Raw genomic sequence first — 19,814 nt, forward strand, 5'->3', positions numbered from 1 at the left:
CATATACAAACATATATATTGCTGTGTTACTACAACTATTGTTATATAGATTACCCTATTTTTCAGATGACACAGGTACAGTTAACGTAATGCAACGTTTAATGTAGGTTGAGGGAGCTAGCAGCATGAGGCTAGAAGAGTTAGCAGATTAGCTTGAAAGTCTACAGTACGAATATTTTAACACGTTTACTGTATGTTACTGTACTTACGTTCTAACATGCAATGCTAGGTATCTAGGGCGTTATATTTACTATTTATACACGAGAAATAGAACAATATACAGCATATCCTAAACCAATTTACTTATTTATATTGGACCTTGGTCGGAGTCATGTTGGCGGTACCGTCTTCACAACTTCAACTTTTAGCTTATCTCGCAACTAAAGGAGGCACCACCTTGTGGCACTATTTGGTATTGGAGTAATATAACTTTAATGTTTTGACCATTGGTTTTGACATTACATTTAATTTAGCTGACGTTTTACACAAAGCAATTTAGAAGAAGTGCAATAACTTGAATCATGCATTACATTAGCTCCAAATAAGATGAACATTTAAAAGTGCTACGTACAGTTATTTATATATATATATATATTTATCTAATGAATTTAACAAAATAATACTCAGGTGTTTTATTATGTTTGCTAAACAAACATCCCGGGCCAAAAACATTTGAACACTTGAAAATTATAGTTTGTAAACTGTTTATGAACGGGGGGGGGGGGGGCTATTCACAAGTTGTTACCTTAACCTGTGGATTACTGTATGTCTGAGGTTGTAACATTACCCTGACACAGTGAAAACACCTGACAAGATAAAGGTGTTACACCTTGCTATCTTACTTTTCCTATGATCATTTCACACCTGAGCCTGCAAATGTTCTTCCACACGTGCCAGCTGCCATCTGTTATGTTGGTATGACATCCCGAACATTGTAAACTACTTTGTGTTTCAGCGTTGTACCTCAAATCTGAAAGCGACTGATCCTTGAAACCTCAGTGAACCTGAAGATGTTTTGGTTCAGAAAGAAAAAACGGGATTCAGCCCTTCAGGTACTGAAAGCTGCTGTGTAGTTTAACATTAAACCTTCCTCCTTCTGCATCGCTTGTCTCACTGCCTCGGTTAACTGTGTCATAATCAGGGTCAAAGGTTGGACAGAGAGAAAGTAAATACAGAGGCTAAAGAAGAGATTCCTAGCATGCAGGCTTCTTCAACACTATCACCGACTGTGTCACCTGAAAGAAGTGCCTCAAAGGTGACTAAACAACCTAATCGTACACCATTGGTAGAGATACCACCAGCTGTTGAACATTTCTACAGCATTTTACCCAGTGATTGCTACATGTCAATGATCTCATGACATCTTTCAACACTGAGTTTCGGTATAGCCGCATCTTTTACCCCTCTGAAGTGAAACAGATTTATTCTCCAAATAATTTTTGCTTGCAGCTGAAGTCGTCCCCCTGCAGCTCTGTGAGAAGTGCTTGTTTAGAGACAGGCCGCCCATGCCTTAGTGGGAGAATGGACTTTGTTGAAGCTGACTCCATTGTTTCCCAGAACTTGACCGCAGAGCTGGCAACAACATCAAAGTCCCCCCTGGAATCCAGATGTAAGTTTTCTTGGGTACATTTTACACTGCAGGTGGTTAAGCAATACGTCCATTTCTCACAGTACCTTGAATACATTTATTTTCTCAAGCACCTAACTTTTTAATGAACTGTTATTTGATATCTGCTGTGATGTGTTTTTCTTGCGTCTCCTTTCTGCGTAGTGAACGGAGAGAGTCTTGTGCACTCTCACAACAAGCACAGGTGCGAGCATGTTAAAGACGGAGGATTAAATGGATCCACCCAGGGGGAGGCAAGCGGGCAAACACAAAGCCCAGACTTCCTCAGGAGAAATAGCAAGATGAAACGCCTTTGTAACAAAACAAACACTGAGGAGATCATAGACAGTGAGCGCCCCGCCAGTACGGAGACTCAAGACGGCTTCCTGGGAGAGACCACCGCTGTGCCACATCTGTGCCCGGCTGATACACTTTCCAGGGAATTTGAGGACGAGGACGAGGAGGAGCAGGAGGAGGACGAGGAGGAGCAGCAGGAGGATGAGGAGGAGGACGAGGAAGACGATGACATATTAGCTTCCTGGGAGAAATCAGCTAGAGTTCATTATTCAAACTTAGCATCAACAGATACACCTGCTTGTTTTTATAGACGCCTCGGTTTTCTCGTTGATCAATTAAGGCCACCTGGTCTTCAACCTTACACCACGGCATGGCAGGCTTTCAATGAGGCCAGGCCGGGGACTTCTGCACTGCTAAATAATCTGCCTGTGGATGATAAGAAGCTGCTTACTGATATTAAAGAGAACACTTCACACGAAAAACACGTTCAAGAAAGTCAAGCAGCCCAGGAAGGGGCTACAGCTGCCCAAAGCCCCCTGTCTCTAAGAGATATCATCAAAGAGACGGTATGCAGACTCAACAAAAGGTGATCGTATGATGAATACTTTTTAGTAGAACATGTTTGCCTAACTGCAGAAGTTTGGACCTAGCTAAAGGCCTGTGCTACTTTTTTAAATTGTATTTTATTTTTAAATGTTAATTTAAGGCTGCCTTAGAAACATTTTGAAAGGATTTCCTTAGGACGTTGTAAGGAATACCCTTTGAGCTCTTAGTGTTAATCCCCGATGCATTTCTAGAAGGAGAAGAAAGCCTTAATAGGCGTTCCACGAAAAGATGTAAGGACCCAAAATTGAAATAGTGTGTTGAACATGAGACAATGGTACCACGACGCATTTTTCCTGAGACACCCAAAAAGAAATCTGTCTATCTTTAAAATGTATTTTATATATATAAAATAATAACTTTCGTGAAAGACTTAGTGCAAACAATTAGGCAAAGAAACAACCTTTATGCAACACACCTGAGGAAATATTTCACAAAAAGCTTATAACCTTATTTGTAACCCCAGAATATTTTTAATTTATTTAATTGAAAAAAAAGGTCTCATCTTGATTCAGATTTGTATACAAGGCTAAGGGTATACCATTTTGTCGAAATGAATTGTGTGGTTGTCTTCTTCTCTCTGAAGGTTATCAGATGAGTCAACTGAGGAGGAAGAAGAGGACCAGTGTCGGGTCTGCCACGGTGTCAACACTTCACCAGAAAACCCACTGGTGTCACCGTGCAAGTGTAGAGGAAGCGTGCGCCACCTTCACCTCGACTGCCTGAAGCAATGGACCAGGTCAAGAATCGAGAGGGGTGAGTAGAAAGCTAATGGCAGAACAAGAAGAATATTATCCCAAAGAAGCGCAAAATATGATATATTCAGTGATCCTGGTTAATGCGTTAATGCATACTGTATCCACTTTTTCAGGAACAGGGCCCTATACAGTCACAACATGTGAACTCTGTAAGGGTTGGCTGAAATTGGACCCGAAATTACTTGACTTTAACAAGTATTATCAGGAACATAAGCCAAAGGTAAACTGACACAGAATCACTTTTTTTAACTGCTCCTCCTAAACGGGCCCTATTATGCTTCTTTGGGTTTTCCCTCACCTGAAGTGTTTGATATAGTTGTTGGTGTGTGTAAATAGTCTGCATAGGCTAAAACCCCAAAGTTCCCTACAGAGGGAGTTTTCTCTCCTTTATTTACTTCTGCAACATACTATCATCACTACGTAACACTTGCACTTCTATTGGCTTGCACTCCAACACATTGTACGTGACAGGCTAAACAGCGAGACATTTCTAAGCTGTTCACAAATCACAACAGAGCCGGTCAGCTAAGAGGGAGAAGAGGTGCTGCAGCACAGGCAGTATGAAAAAATACCTTTTTGAACATTAAAGCATGTTAACATGTCACAGTAGAGGCACACCTGAAGATGAGCATAATAAGGCCCCTTTTAGTAGGAACTTTTATGAATGTAATCTTTTTATTGAGCATTTTTTGTCTTAATCTCACCTTTATTTTTAGTTGGACATTGCTGTCCAGAACACTCCCCACGATGAAGCTGAATCGTCCCCCCTCAGGGCTGTACTAACAGTGAGGATGACACAGTCCTGCCCCCTCTCCGTGGTAACGGACTATAGTGAGACCTTGTGAACATTTATGAGCTGATGTTTTACAGCTTTTTGTTATACAGAGTTTTAAATAAATGAGTTTGTGTCTTATATTTGAACAGTTCTGTGATTTTAATGTATGCACCAGTTTGTCTTTGTACTGTTTCTTGTCTATTTGTATATTGATGTGTTAAGGACAGCACTGCAAATTATCTAACAAAATATTAAAGCTGTGGTGTGTGGAATTGAAGTTAAAATACAATTGAAGAAATTGATATGAATTGATATGCTGTATTGAATTGAAATGAACATTAGTGATCAAAGGGTTTTATGAATTCTGTCTTCACGTAAGATATGTGGGATGGTTCCCTAACTAATAAGGTCGAGACTCAGAGAGAGGACGAGGTCTGCCTCAGAGTCATCAGACACTTGACTCCTTTTCCTTTTGTTACATCGTGTCTGTTTTCAAACTAATATTACTGTAACAATATACAACTATGCATCTAAATCAAGTGAATGGATCAATGTTGTAAAGTAAATGTAAGCCAAGGCGAAACACAGTGTATTACGATTCATTTTAATACTATCCATGACATTTATCAAAATATCATGTGTTAAGATATTTGTTTTGTAAACTGACCTCTGTATTTTGGGTTCTTTGGAACCATTTTATCACGTGAGGTATTTCAATACACTTAGGTACATGTTGTTCTTCTACAACTTCCACAAACTAATATCAAACCTAACATAAACAGTAGGAGTATAAAGCTGGATTCAGTGAACATGTGTTGTAAAGACTCAATTGGATGTTACAATGTGCATCAAGGTCACATGAGCAAAATCCCTGATGCTCCTTTCTGAGATTCCTGTGATGTGGCTCAGTTCTCCCACTATCTGAAACACATGAGAAAGCCCACTTTGACAAAAACAATATAAGCATTAACTCAACTTTGATAAGGTAGATTACTGCTTTGATATGGCTGAACATTATATCCACAAGTTGCATATTTAAAACACTGAAATACTATTAAAACTTTAAAAGTGTTTCACTTGTTCCCATGTTCTGTTATGGAGGACGAACGTAGCCACGGCGATGACACCAACTCCAAGAAGCATGCAGTCTTCAGTCACTGTCACAAACTTCTCTCTGTTTAAAGAGGTTACAATCCATATGTTTTACATTAACAATGGACTAATTGACAAATGAGGATGCTGTAGTGATGAAACCACAGAGTTAACACCTGGCTCTCTGAGTTCTCCTACTTTATAATGACCTTCAGCATGTTTTGGAATAGTGTGCTAATATATAGAGTTGTTCTAGCCACAGCAGGCTGCTACTTCCAGTAAGAAATCACCAACAACTCACCAATATCTGCTTCTACAGATAATAACAGAGCTGTGTGTATATTGAAAATGTTTGCTTACATGTTCACCATACTAACTTTAAAGTTGTCAGCATGCTTCATAATCTACAGCACAGTACTACTCCAGAGTTTCAGGCTGTCATAATTGAACAGCTCTATTTGCAGGGGGTTGAAAGCTTTGACAAACATGATGACACAAGACACATTTTGAAACCAAAACAACTGACAGTTCTCAGCTGGTCGTTGTCTAACCAACTGCCAGTCAAGCTGCTTGTCCCCTCTACCATGACAGTGAGCACCTGTTCAAAAAACATCAGAAAAGGCTTCTCGAAGTGCAGTGTAATACCTCTGTTCTCTGGGAGGGCTCACACACTGAGTGGTCGTCACTAACAACGAGTCGAAGATGGCGGTCCGCTGCAGGCTGACGAACTGGAGAACGTGCTGACACAGCAGATGCAGACGCTCCACAGGGATGGACGGCTCATTGTGTCCTAGGAAAGTTTAGTCACCTCTTTCACTGCTCAATGGATACGACTTGATTTGATTTTCTTACAGTCTTACACTTCACCTATGTTGCTCTAAGTTTAAAAATCATATCTTACCAAGCACTTCCAGAAGGATTTCCACAAATGACAGAGGGTTAGTAGCATTTAGTTTATATTCCAGCCCTTTGAGGACCACCAGCTCTGACTCCAGGAGAGCCTGCTTGGAAACATCGTGGCCGACTGAATGCAGAAAGCGCACTGCAGTGTTGTTGTCGATTATCTAGGAGAATGATTGCATCGATAACGTCTTTCAGAATACTGGAAGGATAAATATAAAACTCACATTTAGGTGTTTATTCGACTACACTTTGACTGTTCGGGTTAGCACACACCCTTAATTCACCAAAGTTCCCTTCAGATAAAGCCGCATCTGCATATTTAAACATTACAGTTCAGAAGTATTGTACAGAAGTTTTAAATTGGCCTAGACATGTTGTTATCATATTCACCTGTAGTAACAAGTAACATGTAATGTAATGTAGTACCTTGCAAAATGTATGGAATTCTGTTCTGTTCAAGCCTACCTTTTATTTAAATCTGCACAGCTCTCCACTTCACATATTTATTTTTAAATATATAAATATGTTGTTATAGTATTTTGTCCTAAATTACTCTCCTTGTTTGCATATTTATGTTTTGTGAAAAATATCTATCTATATTTTAAATGTTATAATAGTTTTTTAAATAGTTTTATTATAGTTATACTTTTGGCCCTTTCTCTTAAAATGTATTTTCTTATTATGCTTCTGGTTCTGATTTTACAAAACATATGTCTAAAGATTGTTTTCCCTAAATGAGTGTTTTCTCATACTCTGAGCCAGTGTTATTATATGTGTGTAATGGCTGGTGATACCCTTAATAAGGGTATTTATCTATGGTACTTACATGGCTATGCAAAGAGAGTTTGCTTGCTATTTGCACGCAGGTGAAGACAATGAAGGGGAATTTCTCCTTGAGCTTTTCAAACACAGCATCCTCATAACTTCCGGGTTGATCGGCAGCTGCTCCTTGAGGTGTGGGTGTGGCCAACAAATCTGTCAGGTGCTTCACCATGAACCTGGGGGAGATAAGTTATTCAAATAAAAGCTAAACCAATATCATTATGGGTGTGGTGGGGAAAGGCTATTGCGCTGCTCTGTATTACCTTTGGAGTAATTCGATGGCATGGTATCCAGCCAGCGGGTCGAGTCTTAGCTCTTTAGTTATCAGGAAGATGTATTCTGAGAGAAAGGTATAGGGTAAAAAAACTAACAAATATACACTTAGTAACTATGTACTTTACAGACTCAGTGAAATACCTCAAATATACTATAAATGATCATGTGTTATTATGGATTCAGATCCCACGGCTAGATTTAACATATTCTGTTCCTAAATGGGCCAATTTGTGTAATGAGTACTTACCTGGAGGACACATTTGAATGCACTTTTACTTGTAACAGAGTGTTTTATTGGTATTTGGATAAATAATCAGCGTACTTTCACCACTGGAGATTGTTTTGTAAAACGAGATCAAAATAATAAAATTCGAGACAATACTCTCCAGATATTGTTTGTCGTTCGCAAAGTAAAATAACAAATGGGCTCAGGTGGTCCACTAAATACAGGAAAATAAGTCCTGGAAACATTGTACAACAACAAATATTAATATTGATTCTTTTTTTTTCTTATATAGAATTGCGTGAAAACAGCTGAGAAGACATTGAATACAACCACCAATTGCAACCATGCAGAGTTCTTAATACTGTCTTCCTTCTGGGTGGCAAACATCTGACTCAACTCAGTTTCAAAGAGGCAATATCTGACATAAATGTATGCAAAACTTCTATTTCAGCATTTCAATTACATAGGTCTATTATAGGTCTAAAGCTAAAAAAACTCCTCTACTTTCCATCTGCTCCTCCTCACTGGGAGGTACAGTCTGCCGAGGTGAATCTGCTCCCTGGAGGACTTTGTATTGAGAATTGGCTTCTATAATAACAGGGCTCACATTACCAGGAGGGTAACATATAAAAGAGTGTGATGACAGGGTACAGTGAAGAAGGCCTGTACAGCTTAATCAATCCCACCTGCTGACACATTTATTAACACTATTGCAAAATGAGACAATCTGAGCCTCAGGTGAAATAATTACAGAATGGCAACTAGTATATTAATAACAGCCGTTCTTATGTGCAGTAACTGTGGGCTAAACAGTAGCGACCATAGAATTTGATATATTCATTTATCACAGCACAGTGGAGACGACTGTAGCAGTGAATACAGCTTACAAATATTTAGTTAAAAGGAAATACATCTATTTTGCTATAAGCAGTGGTGGAACAAGTATTTAGATGCTTTACTTTAAAGTACCAATACATTGTTGTCAAAATAATTAATTACAAGTAAAAGTCCTGCATTCAAAATCGTACTTAAGTTAAAGTACACAAGTAATATCAGCAAAATGTACTTAAAGTATAACAAGTAAAAGTAAAGGCCTTTATGTGTGTATATTTATATATGTATGTGACATTTCTAAATGGTATTGTTGCATCAAATAGCATTTCACTGTTGTAGACAAACAAAGTTCTGATTCACTTTTTGTAAAATGTTTAAATAATTGTACTCTTTTGTGACCCAGAGCCCACTAGTTTAATTTTTGGAGATGCATTTTGTCAAAAGTATACAAAGCTGTTTATGTAGTGGAGTACAATTACATTATTTCCCTTTTAAATGTAGTGGAGTAGAAGTATAAAGTTGCATACAATGGAAATACTCAAGTACAAGTACCTCACAGTTCTGCTTAAGTATAGTACTTGTCTACTTAGTTACTTCCCACCTCTGGCTATAAGGAGGTTATAGCTACACACTAATGGTCTCAACTGTGTGTGATAAAGGGGAATAAACGTCTCCAAAATGACGGTTTTATATCTGACGTTTGCCTCATACTGGTTTAAAATCGGCAAAATTACCGTTGTACACAAACATTTCTAAATAAAACACTAGCGCTTTTGTAGACAAATGTATGAAGTTGTTTTAAAACAAGCGAAAATTCTTAAATAATAAACTGCTAATGTTAGCTCTCAGTGGTAGGTTATAGGCTAGTTACTTACCCATTAGTCTTTTATCTTTGAAGTTTCCGCTACATTTAGATAAACTGTTGATGTTATCTTTGTTCTTTTTGTTGAGATTAACAAGGAAATCTGTTAGAAGGTCAAAAGAAGCTTCTCGAAACTTAACATTTTTACTTTGGCTTGGCGAACAGAAGAAATGTTTCGCCATTGTACTAACACTCGTCTTAAACTGTTACAAACAAGTAAATAGCAAGAAACGTGTTCACTGTTGCCAAAAATAAATTGGGCCTTTATCTCATATTTCCCGGAAGATGGCGCTATTCACACGCATTCCACACCCTAGGACCAATTCAACGGTAGGAACCATATAACTGCCGTTGGGGCTAATTTGGATGAAACACCATTCTGTTTCGTAAATTCGTTTGCGCAGTACTGGGTGGCTCCTCTAGTGCTGCTGAGCGCTGATCTCACAACATAGGGATGGGGTACTCACAACAGTGAATACCCGCCTCCAGACCTGTATATCAGTGAAACGCAGCTGCTCGTATTACGGATGTGAGAAGCAACCTTGCATTCAATCCCATTCACTTCAAACATGGCTGACAAGATACCACAGGAGTCCGGTGCTCGCTTTGCAACAAGGATAGACATTTCAAAACCGGGTCTTACTCGAGAACAAATGTATTTTATCCGACATATAGAGGTCGAACAGTTGAAGAAGAAGACGCAGATGCTACGGACTCGAAATGTAGTGACGGGACTCGCCATTGGAGCCATCGTTGTGGGAATTTGTATCCTTGCCAAGCACACTAACGTCAACACAAGGTGAACTATGTAACGTTAGCCTAGCATGCTAACGTTACCCAAGCCCAAGGGTTGTTCGATAACACAATGTAAAGCTATGAGCTAGCATGTGGTCCTTTTTTGAGTTAAATTATTTGATGGGCTTGTAGATGTAGCTTGTTTTTAGTAAGGCGCTCAGTTTTTTTTCTTTCATTTTGATGCTACCATGTCGGCTATGACAGGTAATTTAAATGGAAAGGTGTTTATGAGCCTATTAACAAATTACAGGTTAAGTGATGCATCTTTAAAATCTTGTAACAACTGATTAATAAGCATTAAATGTTAGTCACTGTACTCTCTAAATGTTCCCAAGTTACAGCTTCTTTATTAAGGCAGGCTAGGGAAGATGAGCCACGGTAGGTCGGTCTCCTTGATGGTTTCCTGGTGTTACATTAACTTGTATCCGACTACGGATACGTCAGTGGGTACTTTTGATGGCAGATGCCTGCCGAATGCCTGCTTGTTGACTTTACACCGAGACATCAATAATACACCTATTTTGTTTACCTGCAGTCTTAACTAAAAGCACATGTTTGTCAGTAAAGGAAAATGGACATGAAGACATAAGGGTTAGACCTGATAGAAAATGTAATTTACTTACTATCATAATATCAATCTACCATGGCCATCTTCTAGTCTTATCATGCTTTACGTTTTACCCCCCATTTTTTCCCCTGTCCTGCGTAGGCTACTATTTTCACTCTTTTTTAAAAATCAATTATACTTGATTTTATAGAGTTTAATTAGGCCAATTCTCCAAGTGCAGATCAAAATCAAGCAATTGCATACAAACGTGGCAAATATTTTTCCTTAACCACTTGCTCCCCTGCTAGACGGCTACACATTTTTCTCAGTGTCCCAGGAGAAGATAATGGATGAAATGGATGAAGAGGCTAAACGTGCAAGACTGCAGGGACCAAAGACCGGAGCCAACTGAGACGCATGCATCGCCTGCCTGTTGGACTGTGTGTGTGTCCTGAACAGACAAGGGACTTATGTGGACACTGAAGCCACTGATTTATATTCCATGGCCGGGGGCTGTTTTCCATGTTGAGACGGCAGTGGACTTGTTGGTTGTTGATTGTGAAGATGATATTTTGTTGCCGACTTGTAACTTGTGTCTTTTTGATTAAGTTTGCCTGTCAGTGGAAAGGAAGAATCCACTGGCCTTAAATGTTACCCATAAGGCCACACTGTAGAGTAATAAACCCCATACCGAACAAGTGTCCAGCTCTTATCATGTGATGTGTATACACTTTAAGGAGAATATCTGAAATTTCAGTCAGCTAATGTTAAATCTACAGTGGCCTTTTAACAGCGGAGAAACACCAGGGACATGAATTAACCTGAAACATTTGTCAATTAAATGCTTATCTGTAAAATAAAAATATAATGTATATGATTTGCTTTTAACACAATGCCTGTGTAGCTATTTATGAGAGAACAAGACACTGGGTGAAGCCGTAAAGGTGACAAGAGCCGTGGTATTTACATTTGCATTTATTTTTTGTCAACATTTGATACATGGGGTCTGATCTAGCCACCAAATCTCAAGAGTAAAAATATAAAATAAGACATCAGAGAAAGGCACAGATTCAGCATGGCAGGACAGCAGCAGCTTCAGAAAGCAACACAAATATATATCTATATTCAAACTTTTTAAACTTCTTAAAATATATTATGAACTTCGGAAAATCTTACAGGTGTCTCACTGCCAAAAAGTTCAGTGTGAATATTTTATAAGGCAACTGCATTCACAGCTTGGACTGATGTCTCCATTTCCCACAATGCACTAATTATTCAGAACTGCAGGAGGGTAGATCGTCGTTGCTGTGATCAAACATAAACTGGAAATATTCTCTACCTCCCTGGTGGAAAAATAATATGAAAATATCAGCTCTTCATTGACAGTTTTATCCACAAATGCATTAAAATGATTGAACTAAAGTGCACAAGGTGCTTGATCTAGGGAACAAGCAATGCTTTTTGCTTGAGCAGGAATCAAGGTTGCCATGTTTAGTTTACTTGTAAACATGATCTATAAAGGCATTCTACTATTTACACATGTACAATCAACAGGAAAGCCAGTAGTCTAAAATCTAAGGTGGATTTTTCACAAATCATCAATGAAAAAACATTTTTAATTAAACCATCTGTGGTACTTGAAAAGCATAGTGTGATGTTGTGTTTGCTAAAGTCTTCTGCAAAGCTTTTCCAACAAGCATGCCAACAACATTTATAACTGTTGTACGACTGTTCATTGATATAATCGATATCGCCTTATTGTGTTGCTGCACAATGTGAAAATTCATTTCGGTACATCTAAAAATGCCAGGAATGCGGTCAAACTTCTCCACGCTGATTATGGAAAATATAAGCCATCCTATCACCAAAGAAATCAGAAGATGTACTACAGGAACAATGTTTTAAAAAATACACATTTGGTTCACAATACTGTGCTCAGATTGATAAAGGGCAGTGAATCAGACAAGCAGGAAAATAAGTTTAGTTTCTTTCTGAACCGTGTATTTACAAGAAAGCAATAATGATTTTTAACATGAAGTGATTCTGTTCTTCAGCTGCAACAAATTCACGAGAGCTAACGGAGGGCTGAAAGCTGGATGTTACAGTTCCTGGCTAAATCCAGCATCACTGATTAAAGTTTGTATATATTCTTTTATATATACGTTGAGGTAAATGACCACTGGCAGAGGGAAGCAGTTTGCTGACGGGTGTGCCAGTGAAAGTGTTGAAGCGATCCACCTGCAGGACGGGTTTGACCGCTGCAGTCACACTTCAGATGAGGTAGTCCACAAACACAGCGTGCTCGGCTGAGTTCATTACTAGGAAACAAGGAAGAAGATATGAAGAAGTAAGTATAAACATTGTTTAGGTAACATTTAAGAAAATAATATATATAATAAGTCATTTGAAATGTATCAATGCAATTTTGACTCACCATTCTACTAATGTCAGTGGCAAAGGTAACGCCTTTGCTGGGTTTATCCTGGGAGCCGCTGCTGCTGCCTCCAAGGGAGTTTCTCCTAATGATACCTGGTGGAACAAACATGTGTTATAATAAAAGCCGTTCAGACATAAGGCTGTTCACGAGCGGATCCTAGAAATGTTCATGGGGTTGGACGGAGAAATATATACTGTACAAGCAGATTCTTTGTGGTCTAAATGTGGTCATAAGAGATCACTACAATTATACAGTATATGTTAATTATTGGCATGCTATATTTAAATATGAATTATTGCATTCTATTTGACAGCCTTAATAGTACAAACAAATACTAAAAGCCAATATTAACCCCTCTGCTGCATAAAATGAGACCAAAGCAAGCCTAAGACACTATGAATTGACTGAGTTAAATGCACTTTATATAATTAAGTGACTTGCCCCACTGCAAAACACTGTGAGAACAGCAGGGGCCACCAAAGCTATGCAGAGACTATGTCAAATAACAAGTTTTTCATTTGTATATACTTTTATATAAATAGGGCTGAGAAAAATGATAACAAATACTATCAAATGTACAATATGGTATGGAAGTGGAACACCAAAAATTCCTAGGAACTTCAGTTGTTTGATAAAATAATAGAACGAAGATAAACCATTATAATGTTGCTGTGCTACAGAGAGGCTGTGAAACCAGGTAATACGAGTGGATATCCCTGCTGACCTTGGGGGGGCAGAATGTCCAGGCGCTGCAGGCTGTTCCTGCGGGACGAGGGGAAGCCGCTCCCCTTGGACAGGCGGCGCTGCCGGCTGGACAGCATGGTGGCAGGACAGACGATGCCCGGGGGGGGCACCTTCCCCATCCTCTCATACAGCTCCTCTATCTCTCTCTTCTGGGCCGCCTGCAGGGCCTGCACCTCCATCAGGTGTCTGAGCAGGGACACAAGGTAACAACTGTTAGTGGTCGAAGGTTCCTTAGGTTATTAAATAAGTAAACACGGGTAGGCCTTAAATCCTTGAAGAAATGTGACGAAGTTAGATTATGTAATAACAATTACAAAACCTGTGTAAAGACTGGATTCTTGAGGGGTTTCATGAAGTTACATTTTTTAACAGTCAGTATCAGTTGTTTTATTATCTGGTTTACACCTACAAAACCCTTTGTTTCCTTATTTGAAATTTCAGAAGCTGTGTTGTCTTTCTTTTAAAGGAATACTTTTCACTCCAAATATGATCATTTGCATATCAACCTCTTACCCTATGTGACCTTAAATTATTGATGAGAACTTTCACATGCCTGATGTGTTGATATAGTCATGCTGTTGCTGTTAAACACGGCACCCATTTACTGGGACATCTCTCAGTTTTGGATTCTTTATTCACCTTGGAGGTGGAAAACATATTCTCCAAGGATTCAAGGTCACACAGGGTGATCTAATTGTTATACAAACAGTGATGTTGTGGGGGAACTGTTCCTTTAATGAACTGCTTCTAGCACCACTCACTTGTCTCTGAGCTCCTGCAGCTCCTCCACGATGTCCAGGTCGTCGCTGTCCGAGTCGTCGCTGCTGATGTAGGGGTTGTTGCGGTTGTAGTTCATGGTCCACAGATGGTGAAGGGCGTTGCTGTACTGCGGGCTCCCTGCCGCTCCGTCCCACAGCCGGTCCTCCGCCTCCGCAGCCGCCACCGAGAGCCCGCTGTCCGCAGACGTCCCCAGCAGGCTCAGGCTGTACGCTCTCCTCCGACACCTCTTCTTTGTCCTCTGTCGCTCCCCTACCACCTCCTCCACTTCAACCTCCTCATCCTCTTCCTCTTCTCTGTCCTTCTCCTTGCTCCCAGCCCATCCCACCAGGCCGTCGACCTCCTGCAGGCCGCCCTGGTTGGACCCTCTGTTGGGGTGTTGGTGAGGGGGGGACATGGTGAGGGAGGTGCCCAGGCTGGCCTCAGACTCGCACTGCTCCTCCGTGCTGCTCTCTGACGGGGTGCTGACGCTGTCTGCCGGCGCTGGGGTAGCGGGTGGGGCACCTATGGGCGCAGCGGGTGCAGGGATGTGCATGCTGGGAGAAACCTGGAATCGCCCCACAGTGACCGGTGCACACTGGACTTCTGTATTTCAGGAGAAAAAGAAGGTTTTCATGTTAATACACCAATCCTGCAAGCATTTAAAAAACATTTTCACCTATAACTCGTTTCCTTTACGACAACAATGTATGCAAATACTTTAAAAAGTCTTCATTTACGTCTAATAAATAGATTTGTTTAAAAATGAATTTCTACTAAACTGTAGCACTCCCTTTACTTACTTCTTGTTCCCATGAATAAGAAGCTGTTACTCCTGGACCGCCAATTTATATGAGAGGCAGCCAACCATTGGCTGAACAGTAGTGACTGTTCTGTAATCTGATTACAGCTGATTAATCATTAGAACAAAGCCTCACTCTTCCCTGACTTCCACATATTGATTAAAATGCTATCATGTGTGATTTGGTATCACTCTGTTTTTTTCCTAAAGTAGTAATCTTCCCCTTCTGCTGGATATACTTTTTAGAGGTTAATAGAAAGCAGTGACAATATCTGAAGGTTTGTTTACTGGTGTGTCAAACATGTTGTCGCTTTGCAGCAAATTCAGGGTTTCAAATCCTGCAGGAAACATAAACTCTTATTTTAAAGGTCCAATGACATGGCCATTTCTACTGATCATAATTCCATTGTTGAGGTCTACTAGAATAGATTTACATTGTTCAATGTTCCAAGATCACAGTGATTTCTCATACAGCATCTCTGTATAGTATGTGTATTCACTCTCTGTCCTAAACGGCTTGTTGGAGCTCCTGCCCCCCCCTCCCTATGAGCCCACTGTGCTCTGATTGGTCAGCTCGCCCACTCTGTTCTGATGAGTCCACCACCTTTGTCCAAAAAAATGTCCAACGAGGCGTTCCGGGGCAGCATAGACTTTATAGGTATTTTCTGTGTCAGAGTTTTACTCGCTACAGGGTGTACTTTGAGTCTTTGTGACTTTGCACACCGTTTACATGCAGAAAAACCTTCATAACACACAAGGGGACGGGTAATAACCGGAAAAGCATGACATGGGACCTTTAAGAGAAAACTTATAACACCAGACCTGGCTACCAATTACGAACCACTTCAATAACCATGTGCTAGTCCTTCACATAAACTAGGCAAGATTTAACGTGGCTCATAAACATAGTAATGATTTATTTGACATCCACTAAAAAATCTTACTTTTTATTTATTTACTTTTCTTTCCATGCCTTAACATATTCAAAAAAAATCTGAAAAACTGTTTTGTTAAGTGAGGAAAAAAGCAGGGAAAATATATCTTGTTTAAACTCTCTTTCCAGTCAGCTGAAAATTAAAATAAATTCAGTTGTTTTTTAATCAGACTCAGAATGCTATTATTTATCTTGGGGGAAATACACCAGAAATACATGAATTTGTTTAATTAATGTTTTATATCTGTTTAATAAAATGTTTAGTATCTTCTTTATATATGTTCTTAAAGTATATCTTCCTTTGGTTCAAGGTTATATTGCACTTTAACCACCCCACCCCCAAAAGGAGTTAAAACTAAGTAAATCTCCTGCAGTTCCTCAGTTCTCCCACTGAGTGTCCCTCTTACAGTAAACACAGAGGGTGTTTGGGTCAGTGCCCACTGAAACAGAGGGACTCTGTTGGATGTGGGCTTCTGAGGAGGGTATAAACACAGCCAGGCGTGGATATGGGAGGCGAGGCCTGTAATGAGCCTAGCTGCTCTCTGATTGGTCGTCGCCAGAGGGCAGAGCTGCAATCACACCTACGTTTGTGTTCCTTTTCAATGGAACATTACATCCAGACTCGCCGTTACGCAATGGCTCCTGAGACTCCACTAATAGGTGATAATGTCACCAAGGATACGGCACAAAGAAAATAAAGAGGAATCTGAAAACAACTCGAAAGGAAAATTGGTCGTAACAGCGAGATCCGACTGAATTTAAACCTCATGCATCATATAAAGCATCAGAGAAATAACACTTGGAACATTTGACCCTGTGTGTGTACACCAGCATGTGTGTGGGTTTGTTTGGGGTGCAAACACAAACATATATGTAATTTTCCGGCTCTACCAGCCTCCTGGTTAGTAGGAGGAGAAACAGCAGAACATGTGCAGAATTTGTTCTTACCAGATTCTGAGGAAGAGGCGTTTGGTTTCGGGCTACTGGTTTTCATCTCAGGTATGGCAGCGTGCAAAGGAAGGCTGAAGGATGATAACTAGACAGGAAGAATAAACATCGTTTGAACCAGAGGCTTTGAAGGTGTTGGCTCAGAAACGACTAAATTACATTTTGTATGCATTTGGTGTATTCGGAAGTAATCACTCAATTTATGTGTATCTATGGGATCATATACAATAATTATAATACAAAACACATCCAGGAATTGAGCAAAACGGTATTTAAGACTCTAAAAAACCTAATTTAGGCAAAGAAACTGGGAATAAAGGGATTAAAGGTGACTCACAGTGCTTTCTGGGCTCTCTGGGGGTGATGGGGAGAGATCTGAGTTTGAACTAGAGACTTCTGATTGTGATTCAGCCTTTACTGGAGACAGTTCTGAATATGAGGCCATATAACTCTGAAGACTTTCCTCCTGGGTCATGCTGGGGGGAGTGGAGGGTCCGACCTGCTGCGAGAGCTCCTGAGGAACCGGTGGAGGAGTGGAAGGCAAGGAAGGTGGAGAAACAGGATACTGCCAGCCTGGATGAGAGCTTTGAGGATAACCCTCCATCAGCAGCGTATTCTCAGGGCTGTGGTAGACATTGTTCTGTTGTTGGAAGCCCGCTGTGGAGTTATGCGCCTCTGCTGACGCCTGGTAATTTTGGGGGTACATGGAGGTGTAGCCTGACTGGGGGGCCATGTGAGAAGGTAGCTGCTGGGGGTAGCCTGGATAGGAGAGCATCCCCTGGGTGGGCATGTTTCCAGGAGGGATGAAAGACTGGGCCATGCTCATGGCCATGGAGATGACATTAGCTAAAGAAAACAGGGGCTGTGTGTGGGCGGGCCACATGTTGGGGTGCTGGGGGCCAGAGGGGGACATGTTGACACTTTCATTGCTTCCAGGGCTTGGGGTCTCGCTCAGGGGACTCGGGGATCCGGGGGGTGGGGGGGTAACGGAGGAGAATGTGGGGTTACTGGCAACACGTGTGAGGGGAGGATGATAGCCTGGCTTGGGGGAACCTGGAGAGCCCGGGTACTGGAACGGGAAGTGACTGTGGCCCATGTAGGGTAAGTGGTAGTGCTGGTGGTGCGGCAGGAGGGAGGCAGGGTTGTGGTGGTGCTGTTGCTGATACTGGACGGGAGACCCTGGAAGAGAAAGATTTAAAAAAAGGTTTTAATTTGATGTTTAATGTCAGTTTATTGGGTAATAACAATGCAAAGTCATATTAAAAGGGTTAACTAATGTCTACATCTAACTTCAAGCCTAATAAGTGTTAGTTCCTCTGCCTACAAGGTTATATTTTTGGCTCGGTTTGTCTGTCTATCAGCAGGGTTCTGGAAAAACTACTGGCTCTATTTTCATGGGTGTAAGGGAATTGCATGGGCCAAGGAAGAGCTCATAAAAAGTTGGTTGGTATCCGAATCATACAGCAAATTCTTGAACACTTTCATTAACATTGCGAGATAACACTTGTGCTGCATTCATGTGGTGTTGGGGCTTATTTATTCCCTTACTCGTGAAATTCTTGTGACGCCCCAAAAAGTTGGAACAACAGCTCGGAAACAGCCATCAACGTGTTGTTTAAAACCCTGAGCAATACAATACAACACATCCTCTTCGTATTGTTCATGTTGTTTCCACATTACGTCTTAAAGCTCATGAAACTCCAAATTCGGAAGAACGACTTCCTAACTCGGAAAAATGGGACCATCCCAGGAACAGTGGGCTTGATGGAGGTCTGCGCTAGTTTTAAATGAGAACCCCCCTGTAACAGTGGAATATTGGAATAATTGATCCAGAGGAAGAAGTTACATGACTCCTTCCTCTCTCCTCAGGGTTTGTTCAGTTTAATTCTTCCTGCACCCCCCTGCCAAGATGTACGCCATGTGGAGCAGAAATCCTTCCCGTGCTTTCAAGTAATGGGTTTCCATGGTGAACAAAGACTTTAAAAAAAAAAAAAAAAAGTATCCGACTATAATTGCATTTGTAAGCCGGAGCAGTTGCACACCGGACCTTCATGGCTGTGAGGCATTCAGCATCAATGGAGCGTTCGAGGACGTTTTTCGAGGAGTTAAAATGGAACACATGTGTGGTCACAACTTTTTTTTTTATTGGACTGATTGTGCGATTAATGTCAGGATTTCGACATCCCTCCTTAGGGAGTAGTGGAAGATGCCAATAACCAAACCCCATCCATTGATTTGCCATTTCCCTCAACAATGGCTCCACAGTTATAAACCCCGCCTCCTGTTCCTGATGATGCAAACAAGCCTCTAGTTTTTCCATGCTGACGGAAACATAGGTTAGGCAACACTCTATAAGGGTGGCGGGGGGCCAAAAAGCATTTCGCAAGAGACCACGCGGTGTACGTCCAGCAGTGAGGGGACACAGGACGAGAGGGGGATCAGAGTGTTGGAATACGGGGGGGCACATGGAGGATGTGTGTTCTTTAATTGACTTCAAATGCCCCTCCTGTGGGGAGGGAGACTTTGAAGGAGGGAGGAGGCTTTCTTGGAAATTCTTTCAGGAGTTTGTGCTGGTAAACAGATGTGGCCGGCTATCGCAACACTGACGGAGAGCTCATGCTTTTACAGCGAAAGCATTCACAGCTCCCCTAAAAGCTAGAAAGCGCCCTTCAGGTGAGGTAATTACCCAAGAGGCCCTGCTGCAAAGTAGACACAGACGAAAGCTTTGAGGTGTGGGGATGGTGGATGGCGCCATGCGAATGTCTGAACAATACCAAGAGCGGGCCCTGAGAAGGGG

General features: G+C 40.9%; 3 protein-coding genes across 7 annotated transcripts in view; 1 reads left to right on the forward strand and 2 right to left on the reverse strand.

Moving 5' to 3' along the window:
• Positions 1-1,701: 1,701 nt before the first annotated feature.
• Positions 1,702-9,236, reverse strand: cntd1 (cyclin N-terminal domain containing 1). The gene is made up of 8 exons (XM_010783605.1): positions 9,068-9,236; positions 7,120-7,195; positions 6,861-7,032; positions 6,033-6,195; positions 5,777-5,921; positions 5,117-5,213; positions 4,880-4,960; positions 1,702-1,731 (listed from the first exon to the last, which is right to left on the reverse strand). Exons 1-8 carry the CDS (start codon positions 9,234-9,236, stop codon positions 1,702-1,704), a joined length of 933 nt encoding a protein of 310 aa, XP_010781907.1.
• Positions 9,237-9,491: 255 nt separating this feature from the next.
• Positions 9,492-11,284, forward strand: coa3a (cytochrome C oxidase assembly factor 3a). 3 transcript variants are annotated; one of them, XR_799511.1, is made up of 3 exons: positions 9,523-9,541; positions 9,578-9,819; positions 10,705-11,284. XR_799511.1 is itself a non-coding variant. In XM_010783545.1 (3 exons), exons 2-3 carry the CDS (start codon positions 9,624-9,626, stop codon positions 10,806-10,808), a joined length of 300 nt encoding a protein of 99 aa, XP_010781847.1. In that variant the 5' UTR covers positions 9,526-9,542; positions 9,579-9,623; the 3' UTR covers positions 10,809-11,273. The 3 variants fall into 3 exon arrangements, 2 of the variants coding, with proteins under 2 accessions (XP_010781839.1, XP_010781847.1); XM_010783545.1 differs by having other exon boundaries at positions 9,526-9,542; positions 9,579-9,819; positions 10,705-11,273; XM_010783537.1 differs by having other exon boundaries at positions 9,492-9,819; positions 10,705-11,273.
• Positions 10,994-19,814, reverse strand: part of wnk4a (WNK lysine deficient protein kinase 4a) — a 45,749-nt gene continuing 36,928 nt past the window's right edge. For all 3 annotated transcript variants that reach the window (XM_010783521.1, XM_010783514.1, XM_010783527.1), the window contains 6 exons: positions 17,355-18,196; positions 17,018-17,105; positions 14,339-14,939; positions 13,558-13,763; positions 12,831-12,925; positions 10,994-12,714 (listed from right to left, as the gene is read on the reverse strand). In XM_010783521.1, the coding sequence (XP_010781823.1) occupies positions 12,712-12,714; positions 12,831-12,925; positions 13,558-13,763; positions 14,339-14,939; positions 17,018-17,105; positions 17,355-18,196 (1,835 nt within the window). In that variant the 3' untranslated portion in view covers positions 10,994-12,711. The remainder of the gene's footprint in view (positions 12,715-12,830; positions 12,926-13,557; positions 13,764-14,338; positions 14,940-17,017; positions 17,106-17,354; positions 18,197-19,814) is intronic.

Source organism: Notothenia coriiceps, unplaced genomic scaffold (assembly GCF_000735185.1).
Source record: "Notothenia coriiceps isolate Sejong01 unplaced genomic scaffold, NC01 NC01_scaffold00000664, whole genome shotgun sequence".
Lineage (NCBI taxonomy): Eukaryota > Metazoa > Chordata > Actinopteri > Perciformes > Nototheniidae > Notothenia > Notothenia coriiceps.